Here is a 22,500-nt window from a genome sequence, read left to right as displayed (position 1 = left end):
ATTTCAACAGCGGACCACCGTTTTCACAGTCGAATGAAAAAGGACAAAAAAAATACAAAAGGAAACAAGGGGAGCAAGGAAGGAAAAAAAGAGGAAGAATTCCAAAATTTCAACTGCAAGGAAAGATGGAAAATGGAAGAATATCAAATTTTCAACATCAAAGAAAGAAGGAAAAAGGAAGAATTTCAAAATTTCAACACCAAGGAAAGAAGAAGAAAAAAAATCCACCATCAGACTACCATTTCCACAGCCCAATGGAAAATGGAAATGAAATATATATCGCAAATAAAAGGGGATGAGAGCACGGAAGGAAAAACCAAAAAATCTCAAACTTCCAAAATTTCAACAGCAACACAACCGTTTTCACACTCCGATGTATAAGAACCAAAAATAAATAAATCCTAAAAAAGGGAACAAAGAGGGAATAAAAAAAGGAGAAAAAAATATATACGGACGAAAGACGATGCAAGATGGAGCGTGATCAGCATAACCGAATCCAGGAGAACAATATGCAACTCCTTCCAAGGGGACTTCTGAGTGAGGGATCCTTTGATCATCCTTAGGACCTTTCCGAGAAGGGGCCCGAAGCTCCCTTCTCAAAGACTTTCTTTTCTGTTTTTCTTCTTTTCTTCTTCTTTTTCTTCTTCCTCCTTCTTTTCTTTCTTTCTTTTCTTTTTTTTATTTTATTATTTTTATTTATTTATTTATTTTTTCAATCATCGTTATCGTTATTACTGGTCCTGTTGTTGTCATTGGTATCATCATCATTATCGTTATCATTATTGTTATTATTATCGTTATCGTTATGGTTATCATTATCATTATCATTACCATCTTATATTCTTATCATCCTAAGCATAATCTTAATCGCTATCATTTTTATCATTATTACAAACTATCATCCAATCATTAAAAATCCCTATCATTCCAATAATTTTATTCATTTCACTGTACAAAATAACAATAACAACCAGCCATAAAAAAACGTAGATAAAAATCCTGGAAAACCCACAGCGAATTATGATCACGTGACAACCATCAGATATTACACCCTGATCATTTCTTGTTTTAATTCCAAAACTGTTATACAATTCTCTATAAACACTTAAAAAATAACTCCCCCTCATTAAATAACTAAATAGATAATATAATTGGAAAAAATATATACATATTTTTAAAAAGTATAGAAAAACCCATAGCGAGCTATGATCGTGTGAGAGCTCTCCGATATTACACCCTGTCTCGAACGTGGACGAAGATTTCTGGGAAATGAAGAAGAGAGACATGGAATAGGACGGTGCCAACGACTGTGGAGGGGTTATAAAGGGGCTGTGACGGGGTTATGAAGGGGCTGTGGAGGGGTTTTGAAGGGGCTGTGGAGGGGCTGGGAAGGGGCTGTGGAGGGGCTGGGAAGGGGCTGTGGAGGGGCTGTGAAGGGGTTGTGGAGGGGCTGTGAAGGGGTTGTGGAGGGGCTGTGAAGGGGTTGTGGAGGGGCTGTGAAGGGGTTGTGGAGGGGCTGTGAAGGAGCTGTGGAGGGGCTGCGAAGGGGTTGTGGAGGGGCCGGGAAGGGGCTGTGAAGGGGCCGGGAAGGGGCTGTGAAGGGGTTATGGAGGGACTGTGAAGAGGCTGTGAAGGAGCTGAGGAGGAGCTGTGAAGGAGCCGTGAATAGGCTGTGAAAGAACTGTGAAGGAGCTGTGAAGGGGCTGTGAAAGGCGTCCTTTATGTAGATACGATGGGCTGAAAATACGACTCGGCTGGATAAGGAAACACGCCCTTTTTTCAATATCCGATGGGCGTGGGACGTGAATAGAAGGGTGGGAAGAAGAGGGAGATGCTAATATCTTCTAGAGCATGAAAAGAGAGAAAATAAGAGATAAGAATAAAAGATGGAAAATGAAATTAAAATGATAAAATAAAAGAATGAAATAATTGTTTTAAAAAATGAATGAAAAATATGAAAAAAACAATAAAGGGAAAAAATGAATGAAATAAAATAAAGGAAGAGAATGGAAAAAATTATAAAATAAAATAAAATATTGAAAGAGGAAAGAAAATAAAGGAAAATAATTACAGGAAAGGTAAGAAAAGAAAATGATAGAATAAAGAATGAAAAAATTAAGGAAAAGAATAAATGAAGAAATAAAAGAAAATAAGAGAAATGAAAGAAAAAAAGAAGAAAAGAAAATGAAAAAATAATGAAAGCAAGAGAAAAGAAAAAAAGAGAAAAGGGAAAAAAAGAAAAGAATGAAAGAAGACAAAAAAGAATGAAAGAAAAAATAAATAAACGAATAAGACAAAAATGAAAGAAAGAACAGAGGATATTAATTGAAAGAAAGAATCAAAGAAGAGAATTTAAGAAAAAGTAAAAAATTAATCAAGTAAAAACTAAAAGAAAAGAAGAAAATTAAAAGAAAAATAGATGAAAGAATAGAAGGAAAGAAAAGAAATAAAAGAGAATGAAAATAAAAATATAAAAGGTAAGAGAGAGAAAGAGAGAGGAAAATCAGCGAAGTAAAATAACAAGACAAACACAAATCAAGAAAATCAACAACAGAAGAAATATGAATGAGAACGAATATCTTCACAATACAAGAAATGCAGTTAACCGGTTTCGAACACATGAAACCGGTTAAGTACATCTACTGTATAGTGAAGATATTCATTCCCGTCCATAACCCTTTCAACATTCAATGAATAAAGTTCAAGCAAATCAAACGGTTCAAGCGAATCAAGCAAAACCAGGACCTTTAATTTGGTCGCTGAGTATCCTGAGGGAGAGCTGCATCGAGCACAAAGGAAAATAAAAAGAGGGATAATGAACAACAAAAAAGAAACGAGAGAGAGAAAGAGAAAGAGAAAGAAAGAGAGAGAAAGAGAAAGAGAAAGAAAGAGAGAGAGAGAGAGAGAGAGAGAGAGAGAGAGAGAGAGAGAGAGAGAGAGAGAGAGAGAGAGAGGAGAGAGAGAGAGAGAGAGAGAGAGAGAGTGAGAGAGAAGGGGAGAGAGAGAGGGGGGAGGGGGGGAGGGAGGGAGGGAGTAGGGAGGGAGAGAGGGAGGGATAGAGGGGAAGAGGGAGGGAGGGAGAGAAGCCAAATAAATGAAAAAATAACGAATCAAAAAGTGAAAAACGAAAATACATAAAATGAAACAAAACCCAACCCAAACCGAATCAAACAGAATAAACCCCCAACCCCCCACCCAAAAAACTACAACAACAAAAAACAACACAAACGTAAAACAAGCAAAAGCCAAATGAGCTGCGAGCGCCCCGTGAACCGGACCCAGGAGACAGAGTCCAAGCCATCGCCACAGTACACGAAAGCGCATTCAGAAGGGGGAACGCAGCCAGTGAAGCGCCGAGAGCTAACGACTGACGAATCATTTGAATGTTATCAAAACAGATGGAATAATGTATACCGCGGAGCCGGCATTAGGAGCTGCAATAACACGTAAATTGGACAGCGCGGAAAGGGGAAAACTCGGGGATATTATACAAATGGGTATTTGGACATTCTGATATCCAGAGTAATCGCGGATTTTATATCTATACACACACACATGTGCATACACACACACAAACACACACACACACACACACACACACACACACACACACACACACACACACACACACACACACACACACACACACACACACACACGTACGCACGCATGCACGCACGCTCTCAAACACACACACGCAAACACACACACACACACACACACACACACACACACACACACACACACACACACATACACATACACATGTGTGTGTGTGTGTGTGTGTGTGTGTGTGTGTGTGTGTGTGTGTGTGTGTGTGTGTGTGTGTGTGTGTGTGTGTGTGTGTGTGTGTGTGTGTGTGTGTGTATGTATGTATGTATGTATGTATGTATGTATGTATGTATGTATGTATGTATGTATGTATGTAATGTTATTATAATATATATATATATATATATATAAATATATATATAATATATATATATATATATATTATATTATATATATTATATATTATATATATATATATTATATATTATATATATATACGTATTATATATATATATATATATATATATATATATATATATATATATATATATATATATATATATATATACAATATGTATATAGTGTATATCACATGCATACTTTTTTTTTTTTTTTTTTTCTTCGTCACCTCCTTATCCTTCTCATTAATATCATTCCCCCTTTTCCTCTCCCCCTTCTCCGTTATTCTCTTCCTCCCATTTTTCTTCTTGTTCCTCTTCTTTTAGTCTTCCTTTCTCTTCCAAAAGGTTTTGAATTTTAAGAACGGCTGATCCGATGTCCTTATGTTGAGCGTCGCGTGCAAAGTGTCGAACAAGAATATAAATCAGATTTTTTTTATTTCATTTATTTTTCTTTACTCTTTTCTTGTCCTCCTGGTCTTTCTTCTTCCCCTCCTCCTTCTTTTCTTCCTTATCGACCTCTTTTTTGCCCTCTCTTACTTTTCTTCCTTATCGACCTCTTTTTTGCCCTCTCTTACTTTTCTTCCTTATCGACCTCTTTTTTGCCCTCCCTTACTTTTCTCCATCTTCCTCTTTATCCTCCTCCTCCGCCTCCTTGACTTGCGTGACCTCCTCCTCCTTCTCGACCTTTTTCCTCTTCTCTTTCCCCTTCCTCTTTTCCCCCCTCTTCCTCTCTCTCTCTCTATTCCTTCTCTTCTTCCCATTATCCTTCTCCCCCCTCCCCCCTTTCCCCCCCTAAAAAAAAAAAAAAAAAAAAAAAAAAAAAAAAAAAAAAAAAAAAAAAACAAAAATCCCAAATCACGTAAGCCCGACCGACGCCCCGCCCCCAGCGCCACAAGGGGGAGTATCCGGCAACATCCTAACTCCCGCTGGATAATAAGTCTTACTCCGACTCCGTTAATTGGCCATACACAGGCATGTTTCAGAACACAATCTTCTCCCCCGCGCAAGTTAGTTTAATGAACACCCAAACTTCAGGCGCAACTTGGGAGGCTCACTTTAAAGTCCCGCAGAAGCCTAAACAAACAAACACAAACTGACGTACACAGAATGAACATAAATAAAACACAGGCGCAACAGAGAATAAACAAGCAAACAAAGAAAGAGAAAGAAGGAAAGACAAACAGACGTACACAGAATAAACAGAAAAAAACACAGATGCACCCAGAATTTAAAAAAAAAATTAAGAAAAAGAAAGAAGCAAACACAAAGAGAAATATAAAGAATAAACAAAACAAATAAACACAGACACACCCAGATTAAACAAACAAACAAAAAAAAAGAAAAAGAAAGAAGCAAACACAAACAGACGCACCCAGAATCAACAAAAGCAGTAACTCCTGTGCTTGAGTTACAGTTGCATCCCGCGATAGACGGCCCTCTCGCTCAGCCGCCTCTGTCCTGCCGTCCGGGCGTGGGCAAGGGGCAAGTTGGCTTCAGGAGAAAACTTCATGTGGAGTTGCGTCCGGAGTTAAGATTTTGCACAGGATACGTGTGGGAGAGAGGCGGTGGGAAGCGGGGAGGGATTGATCAGTGGTTGGGGGGGGTAGGGGGGGCGTATGCTGTTGTTGGTTATATTTTCTAAATATGGGTAAGGGAAAAACACAAGTATTGAGAGAGAGAGAGAGAGAGAGAGAGGAGAGAGGAGAAGAGAGGAGAGAGAGAGAGAGAGAGAGAGAGAGAGAGAGAGAGAGAGAGAGAGAGAGATGAGAGAGAGAGAGAGAGAGAGAGAGAATTTTTTTTACTTTTTTTAGAGCCAATATCATACCTCAGAGTAATAAAACTAAAAAAACAATTTTTGTCTTGGCACAGCGTCCAACCCACGCTGCCGAACCGAGTAAAACACCTGCCTCGTAAGTCATGTGTTACAACAATAAATCAGTTCTAACAAACGAAAGACCACGAAATGCATTAACAAGCGAAATGAAAGTTTAGGGGAATTTTGGTTTATTACACTACAAAGAAATTTATGTATCTTACGATCCTTTTTTCCTTCACTGTACAAAATCCTTCCAAACGCTTTCAAATGTTTTTTTTCTTTCTTTCTTTCTTTTTCTTTTCCTTTTTTTTTTCTTTACATCGTTGACCATCAGTTCTAACAGAAAAAATAACATCTATGCATCCATAGACCGCTAAATCTAAAGACACTACAACACATACTGTATCAGTCTATCGTTTCCTTCGTGCTCTATAAATCTTACTTCCCTTACCTTACTGACTTCTCACTCCTCGCAAATCTATATCCTGATCGTAGCCTCATCTACATCTTCCTATTTCTTCCCTTTTTTTCCGTAAGCAAAGTCAGTGTTCATGAGTTAATGCACTGTAGAGTTCCCTTCCCTTGAACGGCGTTTCAAGTAACTAATGTAGACAAGGTGCGAATGGGAAAGAATATCTTCAGCGGCTTTCTCTAATAATTACCTCCACAGCCACACGTAGCCTCACTACCTTCTACTTTCCCTCAATCGCCGCCTCCAGTTTCTTCAACGTAGCTTAATGATTTTTACCTGCAAGAAGAAAAAAAAAATGTTTAGTATCATTGTCGTAGCGAATGTAATATTTGATTTGAAAGTGTATAAATCTCTCCTGTCTAAGTTTCGATCGTAAATTTGGTCTTTAATAAAAAGAGTAAGAGGTAAAATATCAGTCACATATAAAGAAAATATTCTGTTACAAGGAAGGTGCTCTGAAATATAGAGTTTATGTGAAATGGGGTTAACTATATATAAAGAAATCATAATTCACTGTAAACCGTAAGCGGTAAAATATTAGTCACAAATAAAGAAAATATTTTATTACAAGGAAGATCCTCTGAAATATATAGTATATGTGAAATGGAGTTCACAATATACAAAAAAATAGTGATTCACTGAACCTCGTGCCGAAGTATCTCACAATGCTCCCTTTAACCTCACAAAAATCCGATATGTGTCTAATCACATGATCAATATATTACAACCACCCTTTCACCAACGTCATTCTAACCAGTTTAGAAATACATGTTAAGGTTTGTATTGTCCCTTTGCCTTGGGGATAGAGAATAATAACTGCTTTCATCTGAACCCATAGGAACTAACCATCTCTGAAACACCTTTTATTATATCCTGCAATTCTATCATATTTATTAAGTAATCGTAACTAGCATGACATCATACTTTCATATGGTACTGTAAAATTCCCCTCTTTAATAGCATTCTGTAGCCCGGGTCATGTTAACACAGGTATCGCTTTGGTGTTTGCGGATGATAGTAAAAAAAAAAAAAAAAAACTGATCTTCCCTTTCAATTATTTTTATTATTATTATTTATTTATTATTATTTTTTTTTTTACATGAAGCACAGACGCTGCATTCTTCCGCAGCCGTAACATTCTTTCTTCTTATTATTATTATCTTTTATTCTTTATACTATTTAAAAAAAAAAATCTTTCTCGTCCTTCCCCCATAAAACTTAAATGGCGGGTCCCAAGATCTATGCCCCAATCAGGCCTCTTGACAGCACAGGTTCACCCGCAGGTACTGTCACTTTCCGTTAACTAGTTTTCGTAATGAACTCTTTCTGGAACTTCTCTCCTTACAACTTCGTTTCTACACCCGTCTATTGTGCGTCGCCAACACACCCTTCATTATCAATTATTCCTTTCCATCATTTGTTTTCTATTTGGCCGTCTTTCCTCTCTCAATTTCACTCACTCACATTTTTCCATACACTTTTTCTTTCAGTCTTCCAAGAGTCTGGACCCAGCATCAGGACACATCCACATACATCTGAAACCTCTACCTTGAGATGATGTTTACTCTTCCCTTCCTTCAGCAGAGGCCACAAGCTCCAATGCCAGGCTCCACACTGCCCTGTCCGTCTCAGCTATTTCAGGAATGGCATCTGGCGGGCCTGTGGAAAATGCCAACCGCTTACCTCCTGTGTTTATTTTCGTCGTTGTGTGCATTGGACTGACGATGGACTTCCTTGTCGATGCTCTCTGTAGCCTTCGGTTATTCCTATCTGCCATCACCTTTCATTTATCGTTTTGCCTTCTCTCCTCTCTCTCGCTTTTACTCGCGCTTTCTATTTTATATAGTTTTTCTTCCAACCTTTTATCTATATCTTATGTCATACATCGTGTCCTTTATTTCTAATACATATTATACCTTTCTTCCCTTCTTTTTCTTATTTCATCCAGATTGCATTCTTCTAGCCCTTAGATCTACAAAACACTATACATTTTTCATATCCCATTATATGGTAGACCAAGACGAACATACCTGAATGTAGAAAAGGCATGAATTAGAATGAATAACTTCACAATACGGGATATTCGTTCTCATTCATACCTTTTCTACATTTGTCAACATGAATGCGGTTCGTACTATCCATGAGGTTATTTTCTCATGGCGTGAGAGGGAAGGCGGTGTCAAGAGGCCTGTTGCTTCGTTTTTCTTTATTGTTTCGTGTTTTTCTTTCTTTCTTTTTTTACTTTGTTTAGTGTTTCGTGTTTTTTTCCTTTTCTTTGGTGTTGCGTATTTTCTTTTTTCCTTTCTTTATTGTTTCGTTTTTTCTTTTCCTTTTTTGATTGTTCCCTCATTTTCTATCCCTTCTCTCATTTCTTTTCCCTTTCCTTATCATTTTCATCTTCATCTTTTCCCCTTCTTTCTATTTTCCCTTCCACCTTTTGAATCAATTTTCCCAAGCTTTAAATCTTCTCCAATACCTGTCACTGAGTGTAGAGCCAAAGTGATCGTCATATTTTTACACACACACGTCCAATCAGGCAAGTCCATAGGCCTGACGAAGTGCTTGATAAACGTCTAAAATATTGGAGGTATCGAGCGCCGCTTCAGGAGCGGGAAGAAAGGCAGGGAGGGAGGGAGGGAGGGAGAGAGGGAGAGAGGGAGAGAGGGAGGGAGGGAGAGAGGGAGAGAGGGAGAGGAGGAGAGGGAGAGAGAGGGAGAGAGGGGAGAGAGAGAGGAGAGGAGAGAGAGGAGAGAGAGAGAGAGAGGGGGAGAGAGAGAGAGAGAGAGAGAGAGAGAGAGAGAGAGAGAGAGAGAGAGAGAGAGAGAGAGAGAGAGAGAGAGAGAGAGAGAGAGAGAGAGAGGGGGGGGGAGAGGAGGAGGAGGAGGAAGAGAGGGAGAGAGAGAGAAGGGCAAGGAGAGGGAGAGAGAGAGAGGAGGCAGGGAGAGGGGAGAGATAGATAGAGAGAGAAAGAGAGAGAGAGAAAATGAAAGATATTCAAAAAAGGGTTATCCATTTCTTAACCTAGAGCAGACTTTCTCTCCCTCTCCCTCTCCCTCTCGCCCTCTTCCTCACCCTCCCCCTCTTCCTCCCCCTCCCCCTCTTCTTCCCCCTCACCCTCCCCTCTCCCTCTCACTATCCCTTCGGTTCCTTACAAGGCTCCGTAGTAGACAATAAATCTCCGAGAATGTGATTAAGACGTCATTAGATTCCTAATTACGACGGCAGCGGGTATCACTCGCCGCTCTGCAGACGTCGAATCCATCAGTACACCGGCGAACTCAGAAGCTATTTATAAGTTAGTTATGTGTTATTTGGAACATAAGTTATTAATTATGCCTTATATTTTAAGTTATAAGTATGTTATGATAATGTTATAATTTATAATTCATTACGTTATAAGTTACAATCATGATATAAGTTACAAGTTATAAATAAGTTACAATTATAAGTTACCAGTTATAGACAAAATACAAATAGACAAAGTACAATTAACCATAAGTTATAATTATGCACAAGTTATCAAGAGCGCACACGTTACTCACCGCAGACGGGATGCAGGAACAATGAATCTTCCGATCTAAATTAATTACGTGATTAACGACCAATTAGGGACCGGTAATCACTTTATCACTATCCCTCCCGATTCGCGTAAGAAGGATGTGCAAAGGAGAAAGAAGAAAAGGAAGGAAGGGAGTACAGGGCACAAGAATAATAATAAATGCTTACTACAACTTGGCAGATTTCTAGAAAAGCCAATCAAGAGAGAGAGAGGGAGGGAGAGAGTGAGTCAATGAGTCAGTTAGTGGGGAGAGAGGGAGAGAGGGAGAGAGGGAGAGAGGGAGAGAGGGAGAGAGGGAGGGAGGGAGAGAGAGAGAGAGAGAGAGAGAGAGAGAGAGAGAGAGAGAGAGAGAGAGAGAGAGAGAGAGAAAGCGAGAAAGAGAGAGAGAGAAAGCGAGAAAGAAAGAGAGAGAGAGAAAGCGAGAAAGAGAAAGAGAAAGAGAAAGCGAGAGCGAAAGAAAAGAAAAAGAAAAACAATCTACTTTCCCCCTTTTTCTCCTTCTTTCTCCTTCTAAAAAAAATACAAAAGTAAAACCAACCCCCCCCCTCCCCCTTCGTCGCCCATACATTTCCGCCGAAGTTGCAGCGACCAAACTTCTCATCTAATACGAAAGAACATCCTGGCCTGGCTTCCCCCCTTCGTTATCCGCGAAGTTGAAATTGCACTGAATTTGCAGTCATTCGGATAGGTTTGGCCGGGTTGTCTGGCTGCTTGTGTTGCAGTTTGCGTCAGTGAGAGAGCGAAAAAACAAAAACAAAATAAAGTTCAATTGATGAAAAAAAATGAAAAAAATAAATAGTTCAGAGAAATAAATAATAATTATATTAATAATAATGATAATAATAATAATAATAATGATAATAATAACAATAATGATAATGATAATAATAATAATAATAATAATAATAATAATAATAATAATAATAATAATAATAAAATTAAGTTCAATGGATCAGAGAGAAAAAAATCAAATGATTAAGAAAAAATGGTTCAGACAGAGATATAAACAAATAAGTTAAAAGTCCAATCGATTTTTTTTTAATGTTTCAGAGAGGAAGAGAGAAAAGAAAAATTCAGTCCATAAAAAAGCCTAAAAAAAGAGAGAAAAAAAAATCAGTCGATAAACAGATTCAGAGAGATAAATAAATAGAGAAAATAAAATGCACAAAATGCAATAAAGTTCAATCGACCTGAATAAAAAATTAAGAGAAAGACATCTTTTTTTTTTTTTTTTTTTTTTTTTTTTTTTTTTTTTTTAGAAGGAGAAAGAAGGAGAAAAAGGGGGAAAGTAGTAGATTGTTTTTTCTCTTTCTCTTTTTTCGTCATCAGTTGAACGGCTCACCACCAACGCTCGGTTCAAATGGGAAAGGAGTTCAGTGCGCAAAATCGTTCAGTTGGAACACCTGAATATGAACTAATAATAAGGATCGCATCGACTGGGGCTTTTTGGGGGAAAGTCGAGGTAGGGGGGGGGGGGGAATTGAGATGGTGGGGGGAAAAGTCGAAGTGGTGGGGGAAAAAGTCGAAGTGGTGGGGGGAAAAGTCCGAGATGGTGGGGGGAAAAATTGAGGATTGGTGATGGGAGGAAAAGTTTCGAAGAGTGGTGGGGGGGAAAAGTCGAGGTGGTATGGGGAGAAAATTGTAGAGGTCTAAGGTGGTGGGGGGAAAAGTCGAAGATGGTGGGGAAATCAGTCGAGTGAGTGGTGGGGAATAGGTCATGGTGGTGGTAGAAAAAAGTCGAGAGAGAGGTGGGGGGGGGGGGATCGAGGTGGTGGGGAAACAGAAATCGAGGTGGTAGAAACAGTCGAAGGTGGTGGGGGGGAAAAAGTCGAATTGGTGGGTTAAACAGTCGAAGTGGTGGGGGAAAAAAGTCCAGGTGGTGGGGGAAAAATCGAGATGGAGAGGGGTGGTGTCCTTGTGCAGGGTCGCTCAGGTGTAAGAACTCTGGGAAGAATCTGACCGCATCATCCCGCGCTTCGGAAAATTGCCGGGAAGGGGGGAAAAAAGTCGAGAGGGGAAGGGAAAAAAGTCGGAATGTTGGGGAAAGAAGTAGGTATAAGGGAGAAGTCAAGATGGAAGGATGGAGTTAAGGAGTTAGAGGGGCTGGGAAGCTGAAGTAGGACGGGAAAAAAGTCTGACGGGAAAAAAAGTCGAGTTGGTAAGGTGGTAAAGGGTAAAATCCTGTGCGGGAAGGGAAAACAGTCTAAATGGACGGGGAAAAAATCGAGGTGGAAGATGAAAAAAAAGTCGAGGGTGGAAGGGGAAAAAAGTCGAGGTGGAAGGGGAAAAAAATCGAGGTGGAAGAGGAAAAAAGGTCGATGTGGAAGGGGAAAAAAGTCGTGGAAGGGGAAAAAAGTCGAGGTGGAAGGGGAAAAAAGTCGAGGTGGAAGGGGAAAAAAGTCAAGGTTGTTGAGGGTAAAGTTATGGTGGTAGGGAAAAAAGTCAAGGTGGTAAGGGGTGAAGTTAAGGTGAGAGGAAAAAATTCGAACTGGCAGCGACAAAATGTCTGGAGGTGCAAGAAATAATAAATTATAAATAATAAGAAAAAAAAATAATAATAAAAGAAAAATAAAAAGAAAAGAAAAAAAGAAGAGAGAAGAAAAGAAAGATAAAAAGAAAAGAGAAGAAAAGAAAGAAAAAAAGAAAAGAAGAGAAAGAAAAAAAAAAAGAAAAGAATAAAAGAAAGAAAAAAATAAAAAGAAAAGAAAGAAAAAAAAAGAAAAGAAAAAAAAAAAAAAAAGAAAAGAAAACAAGAAAAGAAAGACAGAAAGAAAAAAAAGAAAGAAAGAAAGAAAACAGGTTAAAAAAAAAAGAAAAAAAAAAAAAAAAAAAAAAAAAAAATATATATATATATATATATATATGTATATGTATATATATATATATATATATATATATATATATATATATATAAGCACACACATATACATATACATATACATATACACCCTAATAGAACAAAAAACAAAACAAAAAAATACATAATACAAAGACTTCCCCTGACCCCATTGGCCGGCTCACCTGTGACGTCACCCGAGCGTTGTATCACCACACTTAGCATCTCAACGAGAATCTTCGTTATATCAGACATGAGAATATGACGCCATTTCGCAGACTTACGACGCGGCAGAGAGAAGAGGCCGCATGACCCTCTCGTGAAATATCATTTTGTTCATACCTTTGAGGAGAATTAATGAAGCGAAGCTCACGACAATGAAATAATTCCTTGTAAATTATACTAAATAAATTCTATTCAATTTGTAAATTCTATTTAATAAAAACGGTGACATGTCTTGTAAATTCTACTTAATAAAACGGTGAAATGTCTTGTAATTTTCTACTTAATAAAAACGGTGACATGTCTTGTAAATTCTAATTAATAAAAACGGTGAAATGTTTAATGATACTGGTAATAAAGTTAATTGTAATGGTGATGGAATCGGCAAGGAAAATAAACAAAAATGATACTATTGGTGTCATACGCAGGTGCTGGCCATTTCCACCATATTGAGTAACGGTTCGCTCGCTCTTGCTTTCTCTGTCTCGCTTTCTCCTTCTCTCTTTCTGTATCTGCATATTGAACTATTTATCTATAAAACACACACACACACACACACACACACACACACACACACACACACACACACACACACACACACACACACACACACATACACACACACACACACACGTTATCACGCACACACACACGTTATCACACACACACACACTTACACACACACACACACACAGCCACACAAACAAACACACACACGCACAATCACGTTATCACAACCCTCACAAGGTCACCCCCCCCCATGTAACTTCCTCCCAACCTCTCCGATGAAGCTCCTCCTGCCAAAAGCGCTGCAGGCAACTTTGGTCCTTATTATCTCTACCGCCTGCTTGCTTCATCTAACTGCGCTTGGCCTTTTGTGCGTCTTGCGTGTGCCTGCGTGGTTGAGTGTGTTTCTGTCTGTTTGTTTTTTGTATGTGTCTGTGTCTGTGTTTGTTTTTGTTTGTGTATTTAGGTGTTTACGTTTGCATTTGTCCATGCATGTGTGGTTAAGGTTATGGTTATGACTGTTGTTATTGTTGGGATTGTGATAGTGGTAGTGGTCGTAGTCGTGGTGGTGGTCGTTGTAGTGGTCGCAGTCATAGTAGTGGTAGTGGGCGTAGTCGTGGTAATGGTGATGGTAGTGGTCGTAGCCATGGTAAAGGTCGTAGTCGTGGTAGAGGTCATGGTAGTGGTCGTAGTCATGGTAGAGGTCATGGTAGTGATCGTAGTCGCGGTAGAGGTCATGGTAGTGATCGTAGTCGTGGTAGAGGTCGTTGTATTGGTAGTGGCAGCGATATCGATATTAACAGCAATAGTGATTACGTTAGTGTGGTTGCCGTTGCGGTAGTGACCGTTATAGTGGTAGCGACAGTGGTTATGTCCGTGATCCTGTTCGTACGCACGCTAGCCCCTGTGTGTTTGTGTATCGGCGTATGTGTGTGTACGTGCGTCTGTGTGCGTGAACCGGCGACCCCAACGCTTATCACTGATATGCGTCGTATTATAAAAAAGGATAATTAATACCGAACACAGTAATAATTGTAATTCAACTGTGCGATCGACAGCCGTGTAATTAGCCCCTGAAAACCGATGGCTGCGAGACGGAACAAGATTTACCAATAAATCAAGTCTTCAAATGCTTACAGCTGATTGGCCGAGGGGCGCTCACGTTTTTCCTTATTCCTCCATTATTTTTTTTTCTCTCTCTCTCTCTTTCCTTCTGTATCTAATTACATTCAGCCTCGACCCTTGCCAGAAATGTCCGGGTCGGATCGTATTTGGCTTCTCGGTCTTCCACGGTTCCTCTCTCTCTCTTTTCTCCTTTCTCTCTTTCTTTCTCTCGCTCATTTTCTCTTTCTTTTTTTTCTCTCGCTCATTCTCTCTCTCTCTCTCACTCTCTATCTCTCTCTCACTCTCTATCTCTCTCTATCTCTCTCTCACTCTCTATCTCTCTCTTACTCTCTATCTCTCTCTTACTCACTCTCTCTCTATCTCTCTCTTACTCACTCTCTCTATCTCTCTCTTACTCACTCTCTCTATCTCTTACTCACTCTCTTACTCACTTACTCCTCTCTCTATCTCTCTCTTACTCACTCTCTCTATCTCTCTCTTACTCACTCTCTCTATCTCTCTCTTACTCACTCTCTCTATCTCTCTCTTACTCACTCTCTCTATCTCTCTCTTACTCACTCTCTCTATCTCTCTCTTACTCACTCTCTCTATCTCTCTCTTACTCACACTCTCTCTCTCTTTCTTACTCTCTCTCTCTCTCTTACTCTCACTCTTACTCCTACGCTCTCTCTCAATCTGTTCACACAGTATGGCGCAGTTGCATATGCGACACGGTTATCACACTAATAATATCTTTTCAACTCTCCGAAATTCAATTACGTTGTGCTGTGATCCGTAACGAAGTTGAAACAGAGAGCAGTTCTTAAAGATGTCTCAATCTTCCAGAATGTCAAAATATCGCTACATTCGGAGAGGGAGGGGGAGGGAGAGAGGAGAAGAGGGAGAGAGAGGGAAGGAGGAAGAGAGATGGGGAAGGTGAAGGGAGGGAGAAGAGGGAGGGAGAGGGGAGAAGAGGGAGAGGGGGAGAAGAGGTAGAGGAGGGAAGGAGGAAGAGAGATGGGGAGGGGGAAGGGAGGGAGAAGAGGGAGAGGCGGGAAGGAGGGAGAGGGAGAAAAGTCATATTTGTGTGTGTGTGTGTTGGTTTGTTTATTTGTGTACGTGTGTGTCTTTGGCACTGTGTATATAAATTATATATATATATATATATATATATATATATATATATATATATATATATATATATATATAAATATATATATAAATATATATAAATATATATATATAAATATATATATATATAAATATATACATATAAATATATATACATAAATATATATATATATAAATATATATATATAAATATATAAATATATATATATATATATATATATATATATATATATATATATATATATATATATATATATGAATAAATAAACAAATAAATAAAACATACATATTCGACTATGTACATGAAACGTCAGAAACTTCATCAGCTAGTTAACATGGATTCACAATTAATTCTTTGAAAAAACAGCATGGCAATGAGGCAACTCCATTACACAGTGGAAGGTCGCAGTCTTTTAAATTGTTTTAATAATTAGGTGGTTAACCTGTTCGTTTTACATATCTCGTTAGTAAATTCATGCTGTTCAGTTACTGAATTCATTTAGTGTTTTCCGTTGTCCGTGTACATGCGATGTATAAGACAATAAAACAGAAAAGAAGAGAAAAAAAAGTTTATTGTATGCAGGATGTATATTTCATTGAATATCGTGTCTTAATCACGGGTCTCTAAAGTAATATTCATATGACTTTGTATAAAAAGATGGATACACGTTCATATATAAATATGAATATGAATACATATAACATTCAAATATTATGCACACAGATACATACACGCATAATTTACATATAGATAAAAAGATAGTAGGTAGATAGATAAATAGACAGATAGACAGATAATTAGATAGATTGATAGACAGACAGACAGATAAACAGATAAATACATAGATATAGATAGATAGAAAAATATTCATGCACACACACACACACAAACACACACACAAACACACATATGTATGCATACACACATTAATACATATAATAATAATACATAAACACACACTATTTGCAAATGCGAAATTTCCTTAATGAATAATGCAAGGGCGGCGATGAAGTCCGAGACCCACGTCGGCCCCGCCTGCATGCAAGACTAGAGCCTCCGTCTTAATGAGATGATAATCCTTTCTCGGGAAAAGGGGAATTACATCAGCCTCGGGCACTTTTCCTCCCAGACAGCCAACAACACCGTGGTGATGAGCTAAGCCGGCGCGGGGAGGGCGGGGCGGGGGCTGGGGACGACCCGGGAGTGATGAACAGGAGCTAGGAACGATCCTGGGAGAAGGGTGGGAGGAGAGGGAGGCGGGCTGTGGACTCGGAGAGAGGCAGAGGTTGAGGATGACCTTCGGAGGAACAAAGGCTGAAGACGACCCTGGAAAGAACAAAGGCTTAGGACGACCCTGGAAATAACAGAAGCCGAGAACGACCTTTACGAACAAAGGCTGAGGACGACCCTGGAAAGAACAGAAGCTGAGGACGACCCTGGAAAGAACAGAGGCTGAGAACGACCCTGGGAAGAACAGAGGCTAAGGGCGACCCTGGGAAGAACAGAAGCTGAGGACGACCCTGGAAAGAACAGAGGCTGAGAACGACCCTGGGAAGAACAGAGGCTAAGGGCGGCCCTGGGAAGAACAGAAGCTGAGGACGACCCTGGAAAGAACAGAGGCTGAGAACGACCCTGGGAAGAACAGAGGCTAAGGGCGACCCTGGGAAGAACAGAAGCTGAGGACGACCCTGGAAAGAACAGAGGCTGAGAACGACCCTGGGAAGAACAGAGGCTAAGGGCGGCCCTGGGAAGAACAGAAGCTGAGGACGACCCTGGAAAGAACAGAGGCTAGAGAACGACCCTGGGAAGAACAGAGGCTAAGGGCGACCCTGGGAAGAACAGAAGCTGAGGACGACCCTGGAAAGAACAGAGGCTGAGAACGACCCTGGGAAGAACAGAGGCTAAGGGCGACCCTGGGAAGAACAGAAGCTGAGGACGACCCTGGAAAGAACAGAGGCTGAGAACGACCCTGGGAAGAACAGAGGCTAAGGGCGACCCTGGGAAGAACAGAAGCTGAGGACGACCCTGGAAAGAACAGAGGCTGAGAACGACCCTGGGAAGAACAGAGGCTAAGGGCGACCCTGGGAAGAACAGAGGCTGAGAACGACCCTGGGAAGAACAGAAGCTGAGGACGACCCTGGGAAGAACAGAGGCAAAGGGCGACCCTGGAAAGAACAGAGGCTGAGGACGCGCCTGTTACGAACAAAGGCTTGGGACGACCCTGGGAAAGAACAGAAGCCGAGAACGACCCCGTTTCGAACAAAGGCTGATAACGACCCAGAAAAGAAGAAAGTCTTAGACCGACCCAGGAAAGAACAAAGGCTAAGACCGACCCAGGAAAGAACATAGGCTAAGAAAGACCTTGCAAAGAACAAAAGCCGAGGACGACCCCGTCACCAACAAAGGCCGAGAACGACCCTATTACGAACAGAAGCCGAGGACGACCCAGAAAAGAACAAGAGGCTCAATTCGATTCCACGGCTCGAGAATCACGACCCAAAATAGTGCCACTCGTGTCCAGCGTGCCTCTTTCCAAGTTGATTTTGTGTCCTTTGACAAAATTTGCATTCGCCTCTTTCCATATTTATTCGGTGTTCTTGGTAAACTGCCCTAATAGAAATGTTTGGGGCATATTTACTTTCGTGTTTATTCTGTATTGTTGGCAAGGCACGTGGAGTGAAATGTTTAGACTATGAATTTATAAATTTAGCGTGAATAGTGAAAGCGCGCAGCCACGGTGACCCAATAACATAAAAAAAATCTTATTTATAATACACTTCCTCACAAATCCATCTGACATATTTTCTCTTCTAAGCGCATTACATTTTTCCCCTCTCTCTAATATTAGTAATCCCACCGAGAGAAAAAAAGGAGAGAGAGAGAGAGAGAGAGAGAGAAAGAGAGAGAGAGAGAGAGAGAGAGAGAGAGAGAGAGAGAGAGAGAGACAGAGAGAGAGAGAGAGAGATACATACATGCATACATACATACATACATATCAGACTACAATCACGTTCCCAGAAAATTCAAGAATAATGACCCAGACCGAAGGGGGGGAGGGGGGTTAAGGGGGGACTCAAGTGTTCAAGAATAGCCACTCTTCATCGAACTGCAGGCGCCCAAAAGCCTCTCCCCGAGTCAGGCAGGAAACCCCGCCGCACTCCACGGGACCAAAATAGAAAATATGACTTGTTGGAAACCCCACGCCCGAGTGGATAAATATCATTCCTAGGATAAGAAATAAAAAAAAGAGAAATGTATACCATTTCTCGGCGTCCTCCATCGATAAGTAAACCGAAGACAATTGCGTACTAAAAAAAAAGAAAAAAAAAAAAAAAAAATTCGCATTCATAATAAAAATAACGGAGAATATCGCGTCAGCTAGGTGAAGGGAGGGGGAGGGGGGAGGGGAAGGAGGGGAAAGCGTAACAACAACAAAACAATTTTGCTCTATAGCCCTCCAATTATGCCAGTTATTGGTCCTAACAAACAGACGCGGGAAAGCGGGACAAACCCCCTCCTCCCCGCCCACCCCTCCCCCACCCCCTCCTCCCGCCCACCCCTCCCTCACCCCCTCCTCCCGCCCACCCCTCCCCTACCCTCTACGACCCACCACTTCCTCCCCCTCTACGACCCATCAGCTACTCCCCCTTCCTACGACTCATCACTCCCTTCTCCCCTATTCCTAACTACCCACTATTTCCCCCTCCACTTCCTACCCAATACTTCTCCCTTGCCCTTGCATCATTCCTTTTCCCCCCTCCTCTCTCTACCATTCTTTATCTCCTCCTATTTCCCAATATTCCTTATTCCCCTCATACTCCCCACTCTTCCCCTCCCCCTACTCCCCACCATCCCCCTTTCCTTTTCCTTCCTCGTTCCCCATCCCTCCTCCTCCTCCAAACCACCCCCACCTCCTCCCTCCCATTTCCCCTCCCTTCCACCCTCCTCCCAACCATTCCCCCTCCCTCCCTCCTTTCTTCCCCCATTCCCCCTCCCTCCTTCTCCCCCCCACCATTCCCCCTCCCTCTTCCCTCCCCCACCATTCCCCCTCCCTCCTCCCTCCCCCCACCATCCCCCCTCCCTCCTCCCTCCCCCACCATCCCCCCTCCCTCCTCCCTCCACCACCATCCCCCCTCCCTCCTCCTCCCCAACATTCCCCCCCTTCTTCAACCTTCCTCCTCCTCCCTCCTCCCCACCATTCCTCCCCTTTCTTCAACCTACCCCCTCCTCCCTCCTCCTCCTTCCCCCTCCCCCTCCCCCTCCTCCCTCCTCCCTCCTCCCTCCCCTTCCCCCTCCCCCCTCGCTCCTCCCCATCCCCCTCTTTTTCCAGCGGGGGAATATATACAGCCCCGCCCGCGTAACCGCATTACCCGGGGAGAGTGGAAGGACTAGTCAGGCAACATCCGTTTTTCAGAATGCAAACAAGATTAAGTGCCCGTAAAGATTTTTTTTTTTTACCTCAAAACCAAGGGATTGTAGAGGAAGGAGTTTGCAGCTCTGTTGCTTCAGGTGAATAACAAAAAGAAAGAAAGAAGAAAAAAAAGACAAGAGAAAAAAAAAAACGAAAAAGGAAGAAAAAAGGAAAAGGAAAGAAAGAAAAAAAAAACGAAAAAAAGAAAACGGACGAAAAAAGGAAAAAGAAAGAAAGGAAAAAAAGGAAGAAAAAAAGAAAAAAAAAGCAAATAAAAAGAGGAAAAATTGCAATTCGACATCCACGTGCGTTAGATGCTGCCGATGCAAAATTCAGAAAAGGTTCCAAGCAAAAAAAAAAAAAAAAAAAAAAGAAATTGGTTTCTGGCCTACCGGCTCCATATGGCTGTTTGGATATCAAGCGCTGTTAGTCTGGATAATACGATATTGCACAAAATATACATATATTGGGTAAGAGGCCCACGCAGGAGAAAGGAGGAAAGGGGAATAACAGAGAAGAGGGATGGGAAATATGAGAGAAAATATTAAAAAAGGAATGAAGGTAGGAGATAGGACAACAGCAAGACCAAATTCGGAACAGAGAAAAAAAATAGATAAAAAAATGCACGACGGGGAGTTATTATGAAAAAAAGAAAACGTGGGGGAATGTCGAGGGTGGACTTGCAAAAATAGATCATATTGCATTCCTGTTAAAGAGAACCCCGGCAAAAATCATTCGAATGTGCTGCGTCATGCTCGTGTCTCCGAAATCTTGATTCATGCTGGACAAAAGGAGTACTCATCTTTTTTTCTTTCTTTTTTTTCTTTTTTCCACCTCCATCTTTCTTATTCTAGATTAAAAAACCGCTCATCACTCCCGTTTTCTTTTCTCCATTTCTTCCCAAAGATTGAAAATCTCTCATCACTCCATTCTTTTTCTTATTTTCGTTTCTTCTCTCTTCAGAAATTACTATACCCCCCCCCCCCCCCCAGATTTTCCCTCTTCCCTTTCTCACCCCCAGATTTTGAAAAACATCCCAGATTCCGCCAAACAGACCCAGTGATCGCGGAAAATCCGTCCCGGCGAGGACACCACCCGCGCAAAATGGCGTCTCCCTTAATGATTTCCATATAGATAAAGTACCTCCTCCAAAAGGGCCATGGTTCACAATTCCATCGGCCGGAGTTAAGACGATTTATCACGCCTTTTTCCCCCCGACGTGTGAGATTTTTAGGGTGACACTGTACCCTATTGTTCCACCCTTCGCTCCGAGCCTGTTGGCGGCTTAGGGGGGGGGGGGGTCTTCCCCGTGAGTATGTTGTTGCAACCTTGGTTAAATGTATCCTGTAGATCGTTTCAAAAGGTCGTGTTTTATCCAAACGAAAAGTTATAAAAGATATATTGTATTAGTGATAACAATGCTAATGCTAATAATGATAATGATTTTCGTGATATTGATCTGCTGTTCTAAGCCTATAATTTCGCTGTCTGTCTATCTACTTATCTTTCTCTAACAGCAAACTTTATCTTCGTTGTTGATATTTCTCTGATGTTGTAGAAGCTGTCATTTTAATTGTTCTTATTGGCGCTTCTATATCCGTCTATCTATCTATCTTCGCTACCTTTCCATCTATCGTCGTTTCTTTACCACCTATCCGTTTATTCCCTTCTTTCATGCCAGGCTTTATCACCGACTATTTCCATTTTTCTAGTCGTCGTTAGCAACTGTTGTGGTCATGAAGTACAGTTGTTATTGCTGTCTTCTTATCTATCAATTGCAACTTTGCTATCTATTCGTCTATTGTCGTTATGGAGGAGGTTTCTTGTGCTGTTATTATTGCTGCTTTTGTACATGTCTTCCTATATATCTATTACAACCTCGCTATCTATCGATCTACTGTTTTGTTGTCTATCTCTCTACTGGCAATCCAACACTTCATCCACCGACGTTCAAAAATCTCCTGCTTTCTCTTTCTCCTTCTTCTTCCTTCTTCGTCTCCGTCTCTCCTCACATATCTTGTTGTCGCCCTCGCTATCGTTATCATTCCTGCCACTATCACTGATATCCCCCGTGTCTAACACCCTCCTCTTGCCTTCCCACTGTTTACCCAACCCTCCCCTCCTTCCATCACGCGTTCTCCTCTCCACCCTCTTTATCTTCCGTTCCTCCTTCTCCCTGGCCTTCGGAGAAACTTAGGAGAGTGTGATATACGAAGGAACTCCTGCGACCACAAAACCGGGGGCCGTCCCAGCTGTTCGTATGGCAACTTTTTCGCCTTGGGGCATTGGCCTGGAAATATGAAGATTATTGTTTCCAAACTGGAATATCTTACCCTCTTTTCTCAGCCGATATTAAAGTTTATGAAAGGCTATGCTGTTTCTTTATTAATTTGCCAACTTTTCTTTTTTATTTTATTTTTATTTTTATTTTTCTTCTTTTTAGATTAGATTGCTGTCTTCTTAAAGGGAGAGAGAGAGAGAGAGAGAG

General features: G+C 40.9%; 2 protein-coding genes across 3 annotated transcripts in view; both read right to left on the bottom strand.

The window, feature by feature from the left end:
• The window catches only part of LOC113830559 (5-hydroxytryptamine receptor), a 590,145-nt gene that overhangs the window by 387,498 nt on the left and 180,147 nt on the right, over positions 1–22,500 (bottom strand). The window lies entirely within an intron of this gene.
• Positions 1,319–6,270, bottom strand: LOC138861565 (uncharacterized). The gene is made up of 2 exons (XM_070121337.1): positions 6,221–6,270; positions 1,319–1,670 (listed from the first exon to the last, which is right to left on the bottom strand). The coding sequence occupies exons 1-2, from the start codon at positions 6,268–6,270 to the stop codon at positions 1,319–1,321; spliced, it is 402 nt and encodes a 133-aa protein (XP_069977438.1).

The sequence above is a fragment of the Penaeus vannamei genome, chromosome 4 (assembly GCF_042767895.1).
Source record: "Penaeus vannamei isolate JL-2024 chromosome 4, ASM4276789v1, whole genome shotgun sequence".
Classification (NCBI taxonomy): Eukaryota; Metazoa; Arthropoda; class Malacostraca; order Decapoda; family Penaeidae; genus Penaeus; species Penaeus vannamei.
This window is presented reverse-complemented; position numbering and strand designations above follow the sequence as displayed.